This window comes from Salmo salar, chromosome ssa20 (genome assembly GCF_905237065.1).
Source record: "Salmo salar chromosome ssa20, Ssal_v3.1, whole genome shotgun sequence".
NCBI classification, from domain to species: domain Eukaryota; kingdom Metazoa; phylum Chordata; class Actinopteri; order Salmoniformes; family Salmonidae; genus Salmo; species Salmo salar.
Genome location: NC_059461.1, coordinates 60,227,568 through 60,244,785, shown reverse-complemented (window position 1 = coordinate 60,244,785; position 17,218 = coordinate 60,227,568). Strand labels below are relative to the sequence as shown.

The following is a 17,218-nucleotide window of genomic DNA, read 5'->3' as shown; positions in this document are numbered from 1 at the left end:
AGAAGCATGTCTATCTCTGTTTCTGTGTATTTCATTTTGTTTAAACCCTGTCAGTCCATCTCAACTGTGCAGTACTGAGACCCCTCTCTGATTTAACTGCCTTTAGAGCCCTGTGGCTGCATTGTTGCTTCATTGTTGCTGCGTTGTTTGAAAGGTTGACACATTAATCCAACATTCTATTCCATATTTGTATCCTGGTGATATGCCATGGTGCCATGCATCTAGCAGCCCAGCAATTGGACCTCCTACTAGCCTTGGCCTGCTGTCTGTTTAGAAGCACTCTAAACAATGAGGGGCCGTTTATGGGCTGGGCTGGATATAGCTGAGTGTCTGGCCTGTGTGTGTGCATGCGTTGATCAGACCTGGCTGACTGCTTTTAACTGTCATAATGAGTCATAATTCTAACACATCTATTACATTTCTATGAGACCACTGAGTACCAGCACCTCTTTGGCAATGGTCTGGTCATAGAGATGCCTGTTGGTTGTGTTTTTACTGAGGAGTAATTCTAACATCTATTACATAAACAATAGTTACATGTCCTATAATCCAGCTCCATGAGAAGACCTGGCTGATATTGAGGGTCGTTTAAGCAATAAGGCCTGAGGAGGTGTGGTATATATTTTTATGCACGATGCAACGCGGAGTGCCTGGACACCGCCCTTAGCCATGGTATATTGGCCAAATATCACAACCCCCCGAGGTGGTCACCAACGTAATTAGAGCTGTTTTGTCATACCCGTGGTATTCAGTCTGATATACCACCAACAACACACTGATATAGCTTTCAGGGCTCGAACCACCCACTTTATAATGAGGGATATAGGCTCTCTTCAGTTAGCACCTGCTCTGAACATGTGCTTGGCATGAATAAGAGACTCCCAGCCAAGACTGCAGTTGCTGTGTCCTCAAAGTGAAAGCACCTGCTACATTCATATCTGTCCTAGGGTTTCTCTCTCTGAAATGTCCTCAGTTCTTAGAATCAAAGAGGACATTCCTACTGCAGCCCAGCATCAGACCCAGTCCAAAGGGTTCATTATTTAGATCATGGGGTGGAATTCATCCGTCATTCTGAGGCTACCACAGGACAGGAGCCAGACCAAAGCCAGAGCCATGCAGGGCTACCAGCGTCTATCTCTGAGTCACTCGCCACATCAAACCAGACCAGAGCCTAAACATTTACCCATTTGACTCTATTCTCTGATCAGTCCTGGTTCCAGCCACCTAGTAATACTACCTCCAACCTAGCACCACAGAGCACCTAGCACCACAGAGCACCTAGCACCACAGAGTACCTAGCACCACAGAGCACCTAGCACCACATAGCTCAGACTACAGGAACGCTCAGAACAGTGCAGCCACCCAACACACTAGAGACAGGGACCTCCACCCCCTCACTTCCAGGAACTAACACCCTGTGTGTGTGTGTGTGTGTGTGTGTGTGTGTGTGTGTGTGTGTGTGTGTGTGTGTGTGTGTGTGTGTGTGTGTGTGTGGGTGTGGGTGTGGGTGCGTCTGTGATTAACAGTAGAGTCAACACACAAAATAATTTGCACAATGTCACAGCACCACCCAATACCTCAACAAACAGCTTATCCACAGTACCACAGTGTAACAGCTCCTGGTGTAGCCAGTCAAAGCCAGAGGTAGTGCATGAACGCATGCAGAGGGTTGGGGGGCTCTGAAGTGAGCTAGGGGTGAATGGTGGTCTTTGTTGCCCAGGGAGGGTCTTGCCAGCCAGAGGGACAGGGGCTGTTTGACTGTTTGGCGCATCCCAAATGGCACCACCCTATTCCCAATATAGTGCACTACTTTTGACCAGAGCACTAAAGGGAATAGGGTGCCATTTGGGAGGCTGTTTAGCTTGGTGGTGTGCTTACTAGCAGCCCCAGTCCTACTCCTGCCCCTGTCCTGTTCCAGTCCCATGTGGAGCCCTGTGCTGCAGGACACAGGCAGGCTGTGTGTTGAGAGGGTGGACACCACCAGAGTGGTGACGGGGAGTGAGTGGGTCTGTTCTGTTAGGATGTGGACTCTATTTTAAGTGTGAATGATGACTTCTGTTGTTCCATCCTGTTCCAAACGCAAAAACACTACTGGAAGGTTATCAAGTCTCAAAATCTACTTTTATTACTATTTAGTTCACTGTTGTCAACTTCACTGTTGACAACTGTATCTTATCATCATATCTCATTCTCAAGTGTTGCGGCGGTAGCCTGGTCCAAGATCTGTTTAGTGCTCTTACCTACTCGATTGTCATTGTCAAGCCAAACATTTTGGTATGACAGTTCCATAAGGAGTTGGCAAGAGAGCAGAAACAGTCTGACACTCGGGCTATTGTAGTGGGGCTGTTTTAATGAACCAGAAAGCTTATTAGGGTCTGTATTAACCAGTTGTGTAGAGTTGAGATTCATTATAATCCAGGTGTTTAGGCTCAATAGTTTCTTCTTCACAAGGTGCCACAGGCTTCCTGTCCTGTTGACCCCCACTGTGAATGGAGACGGGCGGGGAGTGGTGTTGGAGAATGGGCGTGGGCAGGGGCCTGGGGGTGGGGAGGGGGTTGTTGTGGAATGGTGGGGGTGGGGAGGAGATATTAGCATTCTCCCTCTCATTCATCTCTCTCCTTCTCTTCACTCTTTTCATTCTTTTTCCTCTGTCTCCTCAGCATGGCAAAGAGACACACTTGTCCTGACTAAACTTGGCACCTGTGTGCAGGTCCACACTCCACAGCGTAGGATTGTTTTGGGCAGGGCGGGTCCTAACAATACTGTTATTCTAAGCCCTCCCATTTCCTCCTCCCTGTCTTGTCCTCCTGCCTCCCTCCTCTCTGTGCTTACTCAGTTCACAGGCTTTCTTCTGGTATTTATATTTCCCTCCAGACCAGCGTTCAGGCTTTCAGTCGGTTCCTCTCAGCAAGGTGGGCAGTACTCCAAGTACTGATCTGCCACTGGCTGCTGCTGTCTGGTCACCTGACCTGGAGAGGTGTAGTGTTGTGCTGGCACTCCTCCTCCCTCCCCTCTAGCCTCTCAGCTCTCCTTCCGAGCCCCAGCCTTTCAGATCACACTGGGCTGCTAGCGCCTGGATGTGAAGCCTTCTGCTGCTGGATCCTGTCTGAGAGAGTGTGTTTATCGGTCAGGGGCCAGTGTAGTGTGTGTGTGTGTGTGTGTGTGTGTCAGTCTAGCAGTGCCAGTGCTGTAGTAGTAGTCATGTACAGGGATCTGTCTTACAGAGACTCTGAGCCCCAGGGGCCGGGCAGTGAGTGTCTGGGCAGCAGTATGAGTCAGGACAGCCAGGACTGTCTGGGCAGTATGACCCAAGAGAGCCAGGATATCTACCTAAGGATGGACCACCACCGCCGTCGCTCCGGATACCGCCTGGGACGCATCATTGCCCGGCAACAGCTACTCCGGAGGATAGCTGGAGGTAGGAGGAGGAGTGATAGCTCTGGTTCAGGGTGTTATGTACTGCTTGCTGACAGCCTTAAGCTTCAGCAAGACACACGTAACGCCCAGGACTAGAGCTAGTTGAGTAGATACTGTAGTAGGAGTGGTGGTGGAACCTCTAAGTATGAGCACTTCTGGACACTCATAGTATTATGATGGTGGATGTTGACCATATGAAGGCTGGTGAAGACTGACATTGTGAAGGACAATCAGATAGTTCCTAGTTCCTCTGTGAAATTCAGCGACAGAGAGCCATAGTCTGTCGTGGTTATCTAATCAGCCTATAGCTTGATCTAGCAGCAGCCCCGCTCTGCTAGTGTGTGTGTGAGGACATGAGCGCTAGCTAGTGTCTGTCAGTGTGTAAGGACATGGCAAGGTGCTGGACTCTGTCAGTCAGGAAGTAACTCTAGTGTTGCTTAACTTAATAACACATTTAGCAAGCTGTGTAAAGGGTGACTAATATTGTTGTTCTAGACTAGCACACCACAGTGTTCCTACATTCCAGAGGGTTGATTATGTGCTCTATTCCCTAGGTATGTAAGACAATGTGTCATTTGGTGTGGTAGCTGTGTTGTTGTATTGATCCTAAATAAGATACACAAGTTAAGGCAACACAGTAAGCCCAGTGTGTTGGGAGCATGAAACGCTATTCCTTATCAGCCCCACCTTCAGAAAGTATTCACACCACTTGACTTGTTCCACATTTTGTTGTTTAACAGCCTGAATTTAAAATTCATTCATTATAGATTTTGTGTCACTGGCCTACACACAATACCTGATAATGTCAAAGTAGAATTATGTTTTTAGAAATGTTTACAAATTAATTAAACACTTAAAGCTGAAATGTATTGAGTCAATAAATATTCAACCCCATTGTTATTGCAAGACTAAATACGTTCAGGAGTAAACATTTGCTTAACAAGTCACATAATAAGTTGCATGGACTCACTCTGTGTGCATTAATAGTGTTTAACATGATTTCTGAATGACTACCTCATCTCTGTACCTCACATATACAATTATCTGTAAGGTCCCTCAGTCAAGCAGTGAATTTCAAATACAGATTCAACCACAAAGACCAGGGAGGTTTTCCAATTCCTCGCAAAGTGGGGCACCTATGGTAGATGGTTAAAAAAAAGCAGACATTGAATATCCCTTTGAGCATGGTGTTAGTTACACTTTGGATGTTGTATCCATTAACTTCAAAGATACAAGCGTCCTTCCTAACTCAGTTGCCAGAGAGGAAGGAAATCACTCAGGGATTTCACCATAAGGCCAATGGGGACTGGATCAACAACATCGTTATGTTTGTGGCAAATCCAACAAAACACATCACTGAGTACCACTCTTCATATTTTCAAGCATGGTGGTGGGTGCATCATGTTATGGGTATGCTTGTCATCGGGAAGGACTAGGGAGTTGTTTAGGATAAAAATCTATGGAATAGAGCTAAGCAAAGGCAAAATCCTAGAGGAAAACCTGGTTCAGTTTGTTTTCCACAAGACACTGGGAGACAAATTCATCTTTCAGCAGGACAATAACCTAAATCACAAGTCCAAATATACGCTGGAGTTGCCTACCAAGACGACATTGAATGTTCCTCAGTGGCCTAGTCACAGTTTTGACTTCAATCGGCTTGAAAATATATGGCAAGACTTGAAAATGACTTTCTAGCAATGATCAACAACCAACTTGACAGAGCTTGAAGAATTCTTTAAAGAATAATGTACAAATATTGTACAATCCAAGTTCTTAGCGACATACCCAGAAAGACTCATAGCTGTTCATGCTTCTACACCTGCATTGCTTGCTGTTTTGGGTTTTAGGCTGGGTTTCTCTACAGCACTTTGTGACATCAGCTGATGTAAGAAGGGCTTTATAAATAAATTTGATTGATTGATTGATTCTCGCTGCCGAAGGTGATTCTAACATGTATTGACTCAGGGGTGTGAATACTTATGTAAATTAGATATTTCTGTAGTTCATTTTCAATACATTTGCAAACATTTTGAAAAACATGTTTTCACTTTTTCATTATGTAGGTATTGTGTGTAAATAAGTGAGAAATAAAAAACTCTTTAATCCATTTTGAATTCAGGCTATAAATCAAAATCAAATCAAATCAAATTTATTTATATAGCCCTTCGTACATCAGCTGATATCTCAAAGTGCTGTACAGAAACCCAGCCTAAAACCCCAAACAGCAAGCAATGCATGTGAAAGAAGCACGGTGGCAAGGAAAAACTTCCTAGGAAAAACTCCCTAGAAAGGACAAAAACCTAGGAAGAAACCTAGAGAGGAACCAGGCTATGAGGGGTGGCCAGTCCTCTTCTGGCTGTGCAGGGTGGATATTATAACAGAACATGGTCAAGATGTTAAAATGTTCATAAATGACCAGCATGGTCAAATAATAATAATCATAGTAGTTGTCGAGGGTGCAACAAGCACGTCCGGTGAACAGGTCAGGGTTCCATAGCCGCAGGCAGAACAGTTGAAACTGGAGCAGCAGCACGGCCAGGTGGACTGGGGACAGCAAGGATTCATCATACCAGGTAGTCCTGAGGCATGGTCCTAGGGCTCAGGTCCTCCGAGAGAAAGACAGAAAGAGAGAAAGAGAGAATTAGAGAGAGCATATTTAAATTCACACAGGACACCGGATAAGACAAGAGAAATACTCCAGATGTAACAGACTGACCCTAGCCCCCCGACACATAAACTACTGCAGCATAAATACTGGAGGCTGAGACAGGAGGGATCAGAAGACACTGTGGCCCCATCCGATGATACCCCCAGACAGGGGGTATAACAAAATGTGGAATAAGTCAAGGCTTATAAATACTTTCTGAAGGCACTGTAGCAATACAATAGAGAAACTAACGAACTGATTAAGCAATAAGATCTATGTGACTAGAAGATAATGTCCCTGGCAATAGCCAGCACAGTAAGCAATATGAATGAGTTTATGGTCAAACAATGACTGACTTGACCTTCAGCCTTCGTTACTCTGCTGCTGTTATCTGCTCACAGGATTAGTCAACTATGTGTGCCTGTGTGTCTGTGTGTGTGTCTGTGTCTGTGTGTCTGTGTGTGTCTGTGTGTCTGTGTCTGTGTCTGTGTTCCCTGTCTTCAGGTCTGTCATTAGGGTTCTGTTATGTCCAACATGAGTCCACAGAGAGAGTTTGACCTGAGAGGAGAGGAGCTGCAGTCCTTCCCTGTTCCTCCCTGTGTCTTTTGTCTTTTACCCAGAGTGCTGTGGATGGCTTAGCTGAGGGTGGAGCATGTTTGGGAGAGGGGGTATGCATTACAACAGAGGTGATGTAGGTGGGTCTCCCCTCCTCCTCCCCCTGCAGGTGTGAGAGGCAGGCTGTGGGCCCAGAAACTGGATCGAAGCTTGGCCACATTTCACCTCAGAGTAGAGCAGAGAACTCTCCATCAGTCAGCAGTAAAGCCTCAGGAAGAGTTTAGTCCTCATTTAGTCACTGTCCCTGGCAGGAGTCATAATATACACTGTCTGTATTCTCAGAGTGAGATAGATAGCTGGCCTCCAACATCTCAGAGGAGTCAGTGGATTCATGTTTAGCTGTTTTTGTGGACAGACAGACAGATCGACAGATAGAGAGGCGAGACACTGGAGTTATTGTTGTTTGACTGATTGATGCAACTAGACTGTGTGGTTCTGTGGAGGTATGTTTCAGCTCTGTTTCATGTGGAGTTATCGTGATGACCTTGGGTAGAGGAGGAAGAGGCCTGTAGAATCATGTGTCTGGGTCTGACTGCTCAGATCAAAGCTGTCTGGTATGTGTCAGCTATTTAGGTCAGAGATGATGATAGCAGAAAATATGGTATGTTGTCGTATTGGATCTAACTTTTCTTTTTGTCAACATAAGTCTAATCCTTATATGACTCATGGCTGTCACAGTCATGGAAATGATCTTAAAGGCTCTCTCTGTTGAGAAGATAACCCTTTTTCCCTGCTATAAACACCTATTGTATCTTAACACATAGGAGAAGGCATTTACTTTGTGGAATCATATTCTTAGGCTTAGGGTTAAGAATAGAGATTGTCAACCCTAGAAACGTAATATTTGCTTTGTCCTTTGTAAACCTCACACATTATTATTCGCTTATAAGGCATGTATAAAATGAATAAAACAAATACTGATATTGTATGAAAAAAAAGATGGAAAATGATATTATTTTGTACTAATACAATTGCTCAGAGAAAGTAATGCAAAAAAATCTCAAGATATGGGTCAAAATTATCTGCACCCCTGTTGTCAATACTCCAGCATCCTCCCCTTGAGAGGATAACGACGCTGAGCCTTTTTCTCTAATGTTTTATGAGACTGGAGAACACATTGGGAGGGATCTTACACCATTCCTCCATGCAGAATCTTTCCAGATCCTTGATATCCTTTGACTGCGCTTATGGACTGCCCTCTTCAATTCAAACCACAGGTTTTCAATGGGGTTTAAGTCTGGGGACTGAGATGGCCATAGCAAAATGTACATTTTGTGGTCAATTAACCATTTCTTTGTGGATTTTGATTAGAGCTTGGGGTTATTGACATGCTGGAAGATCCACTTGGTAAAGTTCATGATGCTGTTGACCTTGACAAGGTCCCCAAGACCAGTGGAAGCAAAATAGCCCCATAACATCAAAAATCCACCACCCTATTTTACTGTAGGTATGAGGACCTTTTCTGCATATGATTCTGTTTTGCAACGCCAAACCCACCACTGGTGTGGCCAAAGAGCTCTATTTTCATGTCATCTGACCATAGCACCGGTTCCGATCCAAGTGCCAATGCCGTTTATCAAACTCCAGGCAGTGTGGGCGGCAGGTAGCCTAGCGGTTAGAACGTTGGTCCAGTAATTGAGAGGTCGGATACCCGAACCGACAAGGTGAAAAATCTATCCATGTGCCCTTGAGCAAGGCGCCATACTACTTTGGCTGACCCTGTAAAACAACACATTCACTGCACCTATCCAGTGTATATGACAATAATACATATGTCTCTCCCATTATTTGTATAATAAAAAATACAGTTTTTTTGCCCATCTTTATCAAGGGATCCAATAATACCGGGCCCCACGGTACATTATGAAGGTCTGACTTTGTCCCCAGAATGAACTTTATTGATCCATCGAGATGTCACAGGCTTTACATAACACACATTACAAACATATAGGGCTGGTTTCCTGGACATGGACTAAAACACTGTTTCAATGGACATTCTTCATTGAGCATGCTATTTATTCCAGGATGTCTGCTAAACTGGCCCATAAAGTGTGGGTACTATGAATGCACTGAACTTTTTGTCACAGACAGTGGTGTTAGAGTCTGTCCAGTGAACTGACCTTCTCCATGCCCTGTTGTGGCCTGTCTCCAGTGGACCAGCTCCATTGACATAGCAGGCTAGGAGAGGGAGGGACTGTGGTACCACATCTGGGTTCAAATACTATTTGAAATCATTTTAAATACTTTATCTGTGCTTGATTGAGCTTACCTGGCTTAATGGACCAATAGTGCAAAAAACCTGCAAACCTCTTCTATCATGCAGGCTAGAACAAACGCTCAAAGTATTGGAAACATTGCAAATACTATTTGAAACCAGGTCTGGGGGTTACCAGGCCATAGTGGCGGGTAGTGTAACAGACTGTGGGAGGGAGTGACTGGGAGCTACTGGGAGTTTGTATAGTTTCCCCCAAAATTCCAGGGAAGCTTGTCCAGCGATCTTAGTCATGCTTCCCATCTGATGGCATTGCAGTGACACTCCAGCTACGGATGTGTGGGAGTGTTTGTGGGTCCTATTCAACTGCTGTAGCCATACCATACAAGTGAGTTGCTACAGTGTACGACATTCCCAAACCCGTTATGCATTATCTAAAGGTTTGGCAGAGTAGGCCTATAGAGCAGTGACGGTTCTAGACCATTTCAACTGGGGGGGCCAAGCTGGGGCCAGTTGTACTGTTAGAGGGACCAGTTACATTAGGCGTTATTGTTGTCATATCGTTTTCTTCACAAAAATTATTTCAAACTCCACATTTAGGAGGTCCAGACTTGTTGTCACAGGGGCACTGCCCCCCCCCCCCAGAACCTCTAGTGCTATAAAGCAGTGACTGTGGTCCAATATCTATCAGGTTTTTCCTGCCCCACAGAGTGAAGGAATTAGCCTTTGATTCTGCAGCAGGGTATGAGTATGAGGCCAGCCTCTCTGCAGCAGGGTATGAGGATGAGAAAAGCCTCACTGCAGCAGGGAATGAGGATGAAGCCGGCCTCTCTGCAGCAGGGTAGGAAGATGAAGCCAGTCCCACAGCAGCAGGGTATGAGGATGAGGCCAGGTACTTTCCAGCAGGATATGAGGATGAAGGATTTGGAACTCAGCCTATGTGTATGAGGGAAGAGGCCTGGGTTCTATTCTAGAGGAATGTGTCTCTTTCCTGTCAATATTACTGCAGCCCAACTCTATGTCTCTCTAGATCTGTACAGCAGACTGACTGCATCTCTCCCTGTATTTGCTGCTTCTGCTACTAAGGTAGTGGAAAAACCCAACACTTCACACCCAAATGTAACTATATAGGCCCTCTGTGTCCAATTCCCCTGTACTCACACACAGACTCACACTCACACACGTGCTTGTCCGCCCCTTTTTCCCCCTCTGCCGGTACACACTACCCCCTCTGTCCACAGTCAATGACCTTTTCATGCCACCATGGAGGGAAATTTCCTGCTAGATTCTTGATTTGCTTACTTGAATTCCTTGCTAAATTCCTCAGTCTAACGCCCAAAGTTATTTTCATACTAATTACAAGTTGCTTAGAGGTTGTTCTACTGGCAAACCCATTGTAAAATACTCGGTCTCCACAGAGCAGAGAGGAAGCCAGAAGATTGGTCAACTGTAAGTCAGAGCTAATGCAACAGTCATGGTTAGATCGCTAGCGTTGATAATGTCTGGAGTAGTGGACATTGGTGCTTTGGACCTGGTATGTTAATCAAGACTCAATTCCTGAGAAACTGTCTGCATATTTCTATCTCTTTAAATCTCTACCTATGTCTATATCTATACCTGCACCTGTATCCGTAGTGGTGATATACTGTAGATGGCTGCCTGGGCTTTAAAGACTGGCTGAAATGGTGCTTTACTGTGGTAGAACACTAAACCATGACGAAAGGCTGGCTCGCTGACACCGTTTGTTTTCTTCATGTCTTCACTGAGGGGTCTATGTTTGGTACAGGTCTTCCTGTTCAGTCTGACCTACTAGCTGACCCCCGAGCCTGACCCTCTAGTGACCCTTCAGAACAGCCCTCTGACCCCCCCTGTGAATCTCTTGTTGCAGCCAGTGGCTCCATTCTCTCTCTGTGAAGACCATTAGCTCTCTCCCTCTGTCTCAGGGCTCAGGACACTGTTGGCACCTCACCTACTGGTAGGAGTTACAGCCTGGCAGCTGTATAGTAATATCCTGGAGTGAATCTATCTGTCTGTCTCCTCAGGAGGACTATGATAACTACCAGTGTGGACTGAAGGTGCAAGGTTGTTGTGTACATTACGTGACTTGGTGGTTGTGTACAGCAGCTATATGACTTGGGTTATTATGCATCATAGAACCAGGCTACAGGCCTGCTAGACACCCCGATGAGCCTCAGTAAAATATAGCCATGTTGATCATATTAATGATACCTTAACAGGAAGGAGCCTATTTCAACTCCACGTTTACCCAGAGGTCCAGAGTCATGATGAAATGCTCTATCATGTGCATGTACACATGGTCTAATACTCCAGTATGTATTCATGGTACAGAATAGATGTATTCTGTTTAATGGGAAATTCCCTGAGGACCTATTTAAGTGTCTTTGTGTCACAGGGAGGATCATGTTCCATACTGCTTAGTGACGACACAGACTGTAATCTGTATGACCATATCACTGGTATGCAGATGTCACAGTCAGATCTCATGACTATAGTGGAGCATGGTGCTGCCTCTGATGCTGATGTGCCTAGCCTTGGGAGCCCAGGTTTCTACGGTGACGTGAAAGCCTGTGACAGAACCTACGTTGTGCCCTACTCAACACGACCCTGATGGTGGCAGACAAGGACTTCTTATCTATATCTATAGGAAAAGTGATGTGACGCACAGGCTACGGCCTAAATGATAACCCTGGTCCCAGTTAGCAGCAGTCATGCCTCTCCTACAGCCTGTGTGTTTAACCTGACAACTGTCATGTGCAGACCAGACCAGTCATAGAGCAGGCTAATGATTGACTACATACCTGATTTCCAGTGTAACGATACACACAAGTCATATATTAACAGAACCAGGCTGGAAAATTCTCACTGCTCAGCTCAACTCAAAGGTCAATCACATTCCTGAGGGGAAATGCTAAAATAATTCCACAATACAAAGTGTCACAAATCAAGTCAATAACAATGTATACAATGAACACATTATATCTCAGTAACAGTTACTGAAATAGGACTTTATTAAGATTATTTATTAACTGAGGACTGTGATTGTGTCTGTTGAAAGTGAAGTCCAGGGCTCTGTTGATCTTTACATTAACCTGAGCTGGAGTGTGTGTTTGTATTTGTGTGTGTGTGTGCTTGTATGTGTGTGTGTGCGTGCGTATGTGTTGGAACAGAAACAGGATGGAATAAGATGTTAGAGATGAGAGGTTATTGGTTGTGCCTCCTGGTGATTCAGTAGCCTGTCGTCACTGTTCCACTCGGTTTCCTCAGGTCACTGGGTTCATCCGTTCTGCTGCCCTCCTCTGGTAGTGATGTGTAACAGCACTACCACATGGAGAGTGTGTGTGTGTGTGTGTGTGTGTGTGTGTGTGTGTGTGTGTGTGTGTGTGTGTGTGTGTGTGTGTGTGTGTGTGTGTGTGTGTGTGTGTGTGTGTGTGATCCCCTAGCCCTGTCCGTGTGATAGCTGTGGTTCTGGGACAGAGTTAACAGAGTCTGTTTGTCTGTCAGTAATTCATGATGATCTTTCTCCAGTTGTATTACACAGCTCATGGAAAACCAAATGACAGTGTTTGCTATGCTATCAAAGACAGGACAATTACAGTATACAGGCTTACATTATGACAGGGAAACAGCATTGCCAGAAACAAACATTATATTACCTTATGTACGCACGCACACACACATGCGCACACACACATGCGCACACACACTCACACACAGACACACACACACACACACACACACACACACACACACACACACACACACACACACACACATGCGCACACACACACACACACACACACACACACACACACACACACACACACACACTGCTTATAATAGGGGACTGATTTACAGAGGGCTGCTGTCAAAGTGGAGCACATGCATGTCCATTAGCAGGAGGACAAGGTTACTAACTACATAGAACCCAGCTGTGTTACATACTGCACTGGAGAGGGAGGGGGAGGAGGGGAGGAGAGGGAGGGGGAGGAGGGGAGGAGAGGGAGGGGGAGGGAGGAGGGGGATAGGGGGATAGTGACATCTGATAAATCCCAGAGCAGACAGGACTGAGGATGGAAGGTAGGAGGGAAGAGAGAGGGAGAACAGAGAGAGAGAGAGAGACAGTCAGTAAGGCTGTTGTAGTGGTGGCAGCAGTAGCAGGAGGACAGCCAGGCTTGCGGTGGTGTGGTGTGGGGACCATCTCTCTCTCTCTGCCTGGAGTCTGTTTCCTCTCCCTGTATCTGGACCCAGAGACCCACCAATGCCAACAGGTACCTCTCTACACTCTCTCTCTCTACAGCCTGCCCTATACAGTACCTCTGGCCACAGGTATTACACCTCTCTACTCTATATCTCTCTGGCCTCACACAGGTATTACACCTCTCTACTCTATATCTCTCTGGCCTCACACAGGTATTACACCTCTCTACTCTATATCTCTCTGGCCTCACACAGGTATTACACCTCTCTACTCTATATCTATCTGGCCTCACACAGGTATTACACCTCTCTACTCTATATCTCTCTGGCCTCACACAGGTATTACACCTCTCTACTCTATATCTATCTGGCCTCACACATGTATTACACCTCTCTACTCTATATCTCTCTGGCCTCACACAGGTATTACACCTCTCTACTCTATATCTCTCTGGCCTCACACATGTATTACACCTCTCTACTCTATATCTCTCTGGCCTCACACAGGTATTACACCTCTCTACTCTATATCTCTCTGGCCTCACACAGGTATTACACCTCTCTACTCTATATCTCTCTGGCCTCACACAGGTATTACACCTCTCTACTCTATATCTCTCTGGCCTCACACAGGTATTACACCTCTCTACTCTATATCTCTCTGGCCTCACACAGGTATTACACCTCTCTACTCTATATCTCTCTGGCCTCACACAGGTATTACACCTCTCTACTCTATATCTATCTGGCCTCACACATGTATTACACCTCTCTACTCTATATCTCTCTGGCCTCACACAGGTATTACACCTCTCTACTCTATATCTCTCTGGCCTCACACAGGTATTACACCTCTCTACTCTATATCTCTCTGGCCTCAGACAGGTATTACACCTCTCTACTCTATATCTCTCTGGCCTCACACAGGTATTACACCTCTCTACTCTATATCTCTCTGGCCTCACACAGGTATTACACCTCTCTACTCTATATCTCTCTGGCCTCACACAGGTATTACACCTCTCTACTCTATATCTCTCTGGCCTCACACAGGTATTACACCTCTCTACTCTATATCTCTCTGGCCTCACACAGGTATTACACCTCTCTACTCTATATCTCTCTGGCCTCACAAAGGTATTACACCTCTCTACTCTATATCTATCTGGCCTCACAAAGGTATTACACCTCTCTACTCTATATCTATCTGGCCTCACACAGGTATTACACCTCTCTACTCTATATCTCTCTGGCCTCACAAAGGTATTACACCTCTCTACTCTATATCTATCTGGCCTCACAAAGGTATTACACCTCTCTACTCTATATCTCTCTGGCCTCACACAGGTATTACACCTCTCTACTCTATATCTCTCTGGCCTCACACAGGTATTACACCTCTCTACTCTATATCTCTCTGGCCTCACACAGGTATTACACCTCTCTACTCTATATCTCTCTGGCCTCACACAGGTATTACACCTCTCTACTCTATATCTATCTGGCCTCACACAGGTATTACACCTCTCTACTCTATATCTCTCTGGCCTCACACAGGTATTACACCTCTCTACTCTATATCTATCTGGCCTCACACAGGTATTACACCTCTCTACTCTATATCTCTCTGGCCTCACACAGGTATTACACCTCTCTACTCTATATCTCTCTGGCCTCACACAGGTATTACACCTCTCTACTCTATATCGATCTGGCCTCACACAGGTATTACACCTCTCTACTCTATATCTCTCTGGCCTCACACAGGTATTACACCTCTCTACTCTATATCTCTCTGGCCTCACACAGGTATTACACCTCTCTACTCTATATCTATCTGGCCTCACACAGGTATTACACCTCTCTACTCTATATCTCTCTGGCCTCACACAGGTATTACACCTCTCTACTCTATATCTATCTGGCCTCACACAGGTATTACACCTCTCTACTCTATATCTCTCTGGCCTCACAAAGGTATTACACCTCTCTACTCTATATCTATCTGGCCTCACACAGGTATTACACCTCTCTACTCTATACCTCTCTGGCCTCACACAGGTATTACACCTCTCTACTCTATATCTCTCTGGCCTCACACAGGTATTACACCTCTCTACTCTATATCTCTCTGGCCTCACACAGGTATTACACCTCTCTACTCTATATCTCTCTGGCCTCACACAGGTATTACACCTCTCTACTCTATATCTCTCTGGCCTCACACAGGTATTACACCTCTCTACTCTATATCTATCTGGCCTCACACAGGTATTACACCTCTCTACTCTATATCTCTCTGGCCTCACACAGGTATTACACCTCTCTACTCTATATCTCTCTGGCCTCACACAGGTCTGTGGATTTGTCATGCTGATGTTCAGTTGAATAAATCTGCTCTTTGTCTCTTAGACAAACAACAACAGAAGGTAAAAAGGCTATGTTTGATGTCCTCGCTCTTCTGAGAAAAGAAAACTACTGAGTTAGGTATAGTCATTGAGAAGCTAGTTCTTCTGTCACTATTCTGGAACTTAGTTGTCTGGTATGGGAGTGTTTCTATGTCCTCATGCTGAACTACTAAAGTTATCTCTTAACGTTAACAACTTACACTCTGGATGCATCCCAAATGGAATCATATTCCCTACATAGTGCACTACTTTTGACCAAAGCCCTATGGGCCCTATATAGGGGATAGGGTGCCATTTGCGCCGTTTGGTCTGATCCCTGAACAGAGAGGAGGGGTGGTGGTGGTACACAGTGTGTTGAGAGGGGTGACAGACTTGTTGAAATGAAAAAGGAAATCTCCAAAAGCCAGAGTTGATGTTTTTCTCTCCTCCGTGAAGGGCCTCCAAGATAGCTGTCAAAACAACTTTAGCATGTGTGGGAAAATGGTCCCACTCCAGCGCCTGGAAGTGTTTATGTAGAATTTGGGGCTGAGGTTGGGGGATGGACCGGAGCTGGGTGCTGGGGTTATAGAGCAGGCTGGGGTTTGGGGCTGAGGTTGGGGGATGGACCGGAGCTGGGTGCTGGGGTTATAGAGCAGGCTGGGGTTTGGGGCTGAGGTTGGGGGATGGACCGGAGCTGGGTGCTGGGGTTATAGAGCAGGCTGGGGTTTGGGGCTGAGGTTGGGGGATGGACTGGAGCTGGGTGCTGGGGTTATAGAGCAGGCTGGGGTTTGGGGCTGAGGTTGGGGGATGGACCGGAGCTGGGTGCTGGGGTTATAGAGCAGGCTGGGGTTTGGGGCTGAGGTTGGGGGATGGACCGGAGCTGGGTGCTGGGGTTATAGAGCAGGCTGGGGTTTGGGGCTGAGGTTGGGGGATGGACTGGAGCTGGGTGCTGGGGTTATAGAGCAGGCTGGGGTTTGGGGCTGAGGTTGGGGGATGGACTGGAGCTGGGTGCTGGGGTTATAGAGCAGACTGGGGTTTGGGGCTGAGGTTGGGGGAAACACTGGAGCTGGGGGCTAAAGCTTGAGAGTGATGACTGTATGTATTTCGTTAGAACGCATGGCTGATTGATTTGTGTTCTGTTTGGAGCTGCTGGCTGAGTGGGGCAGAGGTGTGAGGGGCCGTGGAGAGTGTAGAAGGACAGGATCTGTAGAGGTGTTCTCTCAGCCCTGCCTGGGGTCGTGAGGTTTCCTGGTACAGGCCTCTCTTCCAGGACTTGAGAAATGGGTTCATGTGGGTCAGGGTGAGGTTGAGATCTGGGCAGTACTATTGTCAGGAGTAGTGGGGAGACGGGAACACCACTACCCTGTGAGACCAGACCACTGCCCCATCCTTCTCTCAGCCATGAACAGGTCTGTAAATCACAGTGGTGGTTGAAGAAATGGAAAGCCCTGGTGTATCTCTGAGATCAGGACCAGTCTTCACCGTGTAGCAGCACTGATTTAGAACATATGTGATGTCTGCTTTTTGAAAACAACTTGAAGTAACACCCCATGTCTTTAACCCCCTGCGGAAACATCATTCTAGAAGGTTCACTGGGTTTAAACTAAAGGGGTAGCAGCCATGTAGGGAAGTCAGAGTCAGAAGGGTTTTTACATCCCTGTGGGCGCTGGATGTTTTGGTGCTGTTGTCATAGTAGACTGTGGTGGGTGTGTGAGTGACTGT

General features: G+C 46.1%; 1 protein-coding gene across 2 annotated transcripts in view; it reads left to right on the top strand.

Moving 5' to 3' along the window:
• Positions 1 to 17,218, top strand: part of LOC106580986 (stAR-related lipid transfer protein 13) — a 101,767-nt gene that overhangs the window by 59,414 nt on the left and 25,135 nt on the right. Inside the window, exon 1 of one of the 2 annotated variants that reach the window (XM_045703703.1) lies at positions 3,022 to 3,418. The exons of the other annotated variant lie outside the window; for it this stretch is intronic. Coding sequence (XP_045559659.1) covers positions 3,202 to 3,418 — 217 coding nt within the window. The 5' untranslated portion in view covers positions 3,022 to 3,201. Of the gene's footprint in view, positions 1 to 3,021; positions 3,419 to 17,218 lie in introns of those variants that run through there. 2 annotated transcript variants of the gene reach the window in all.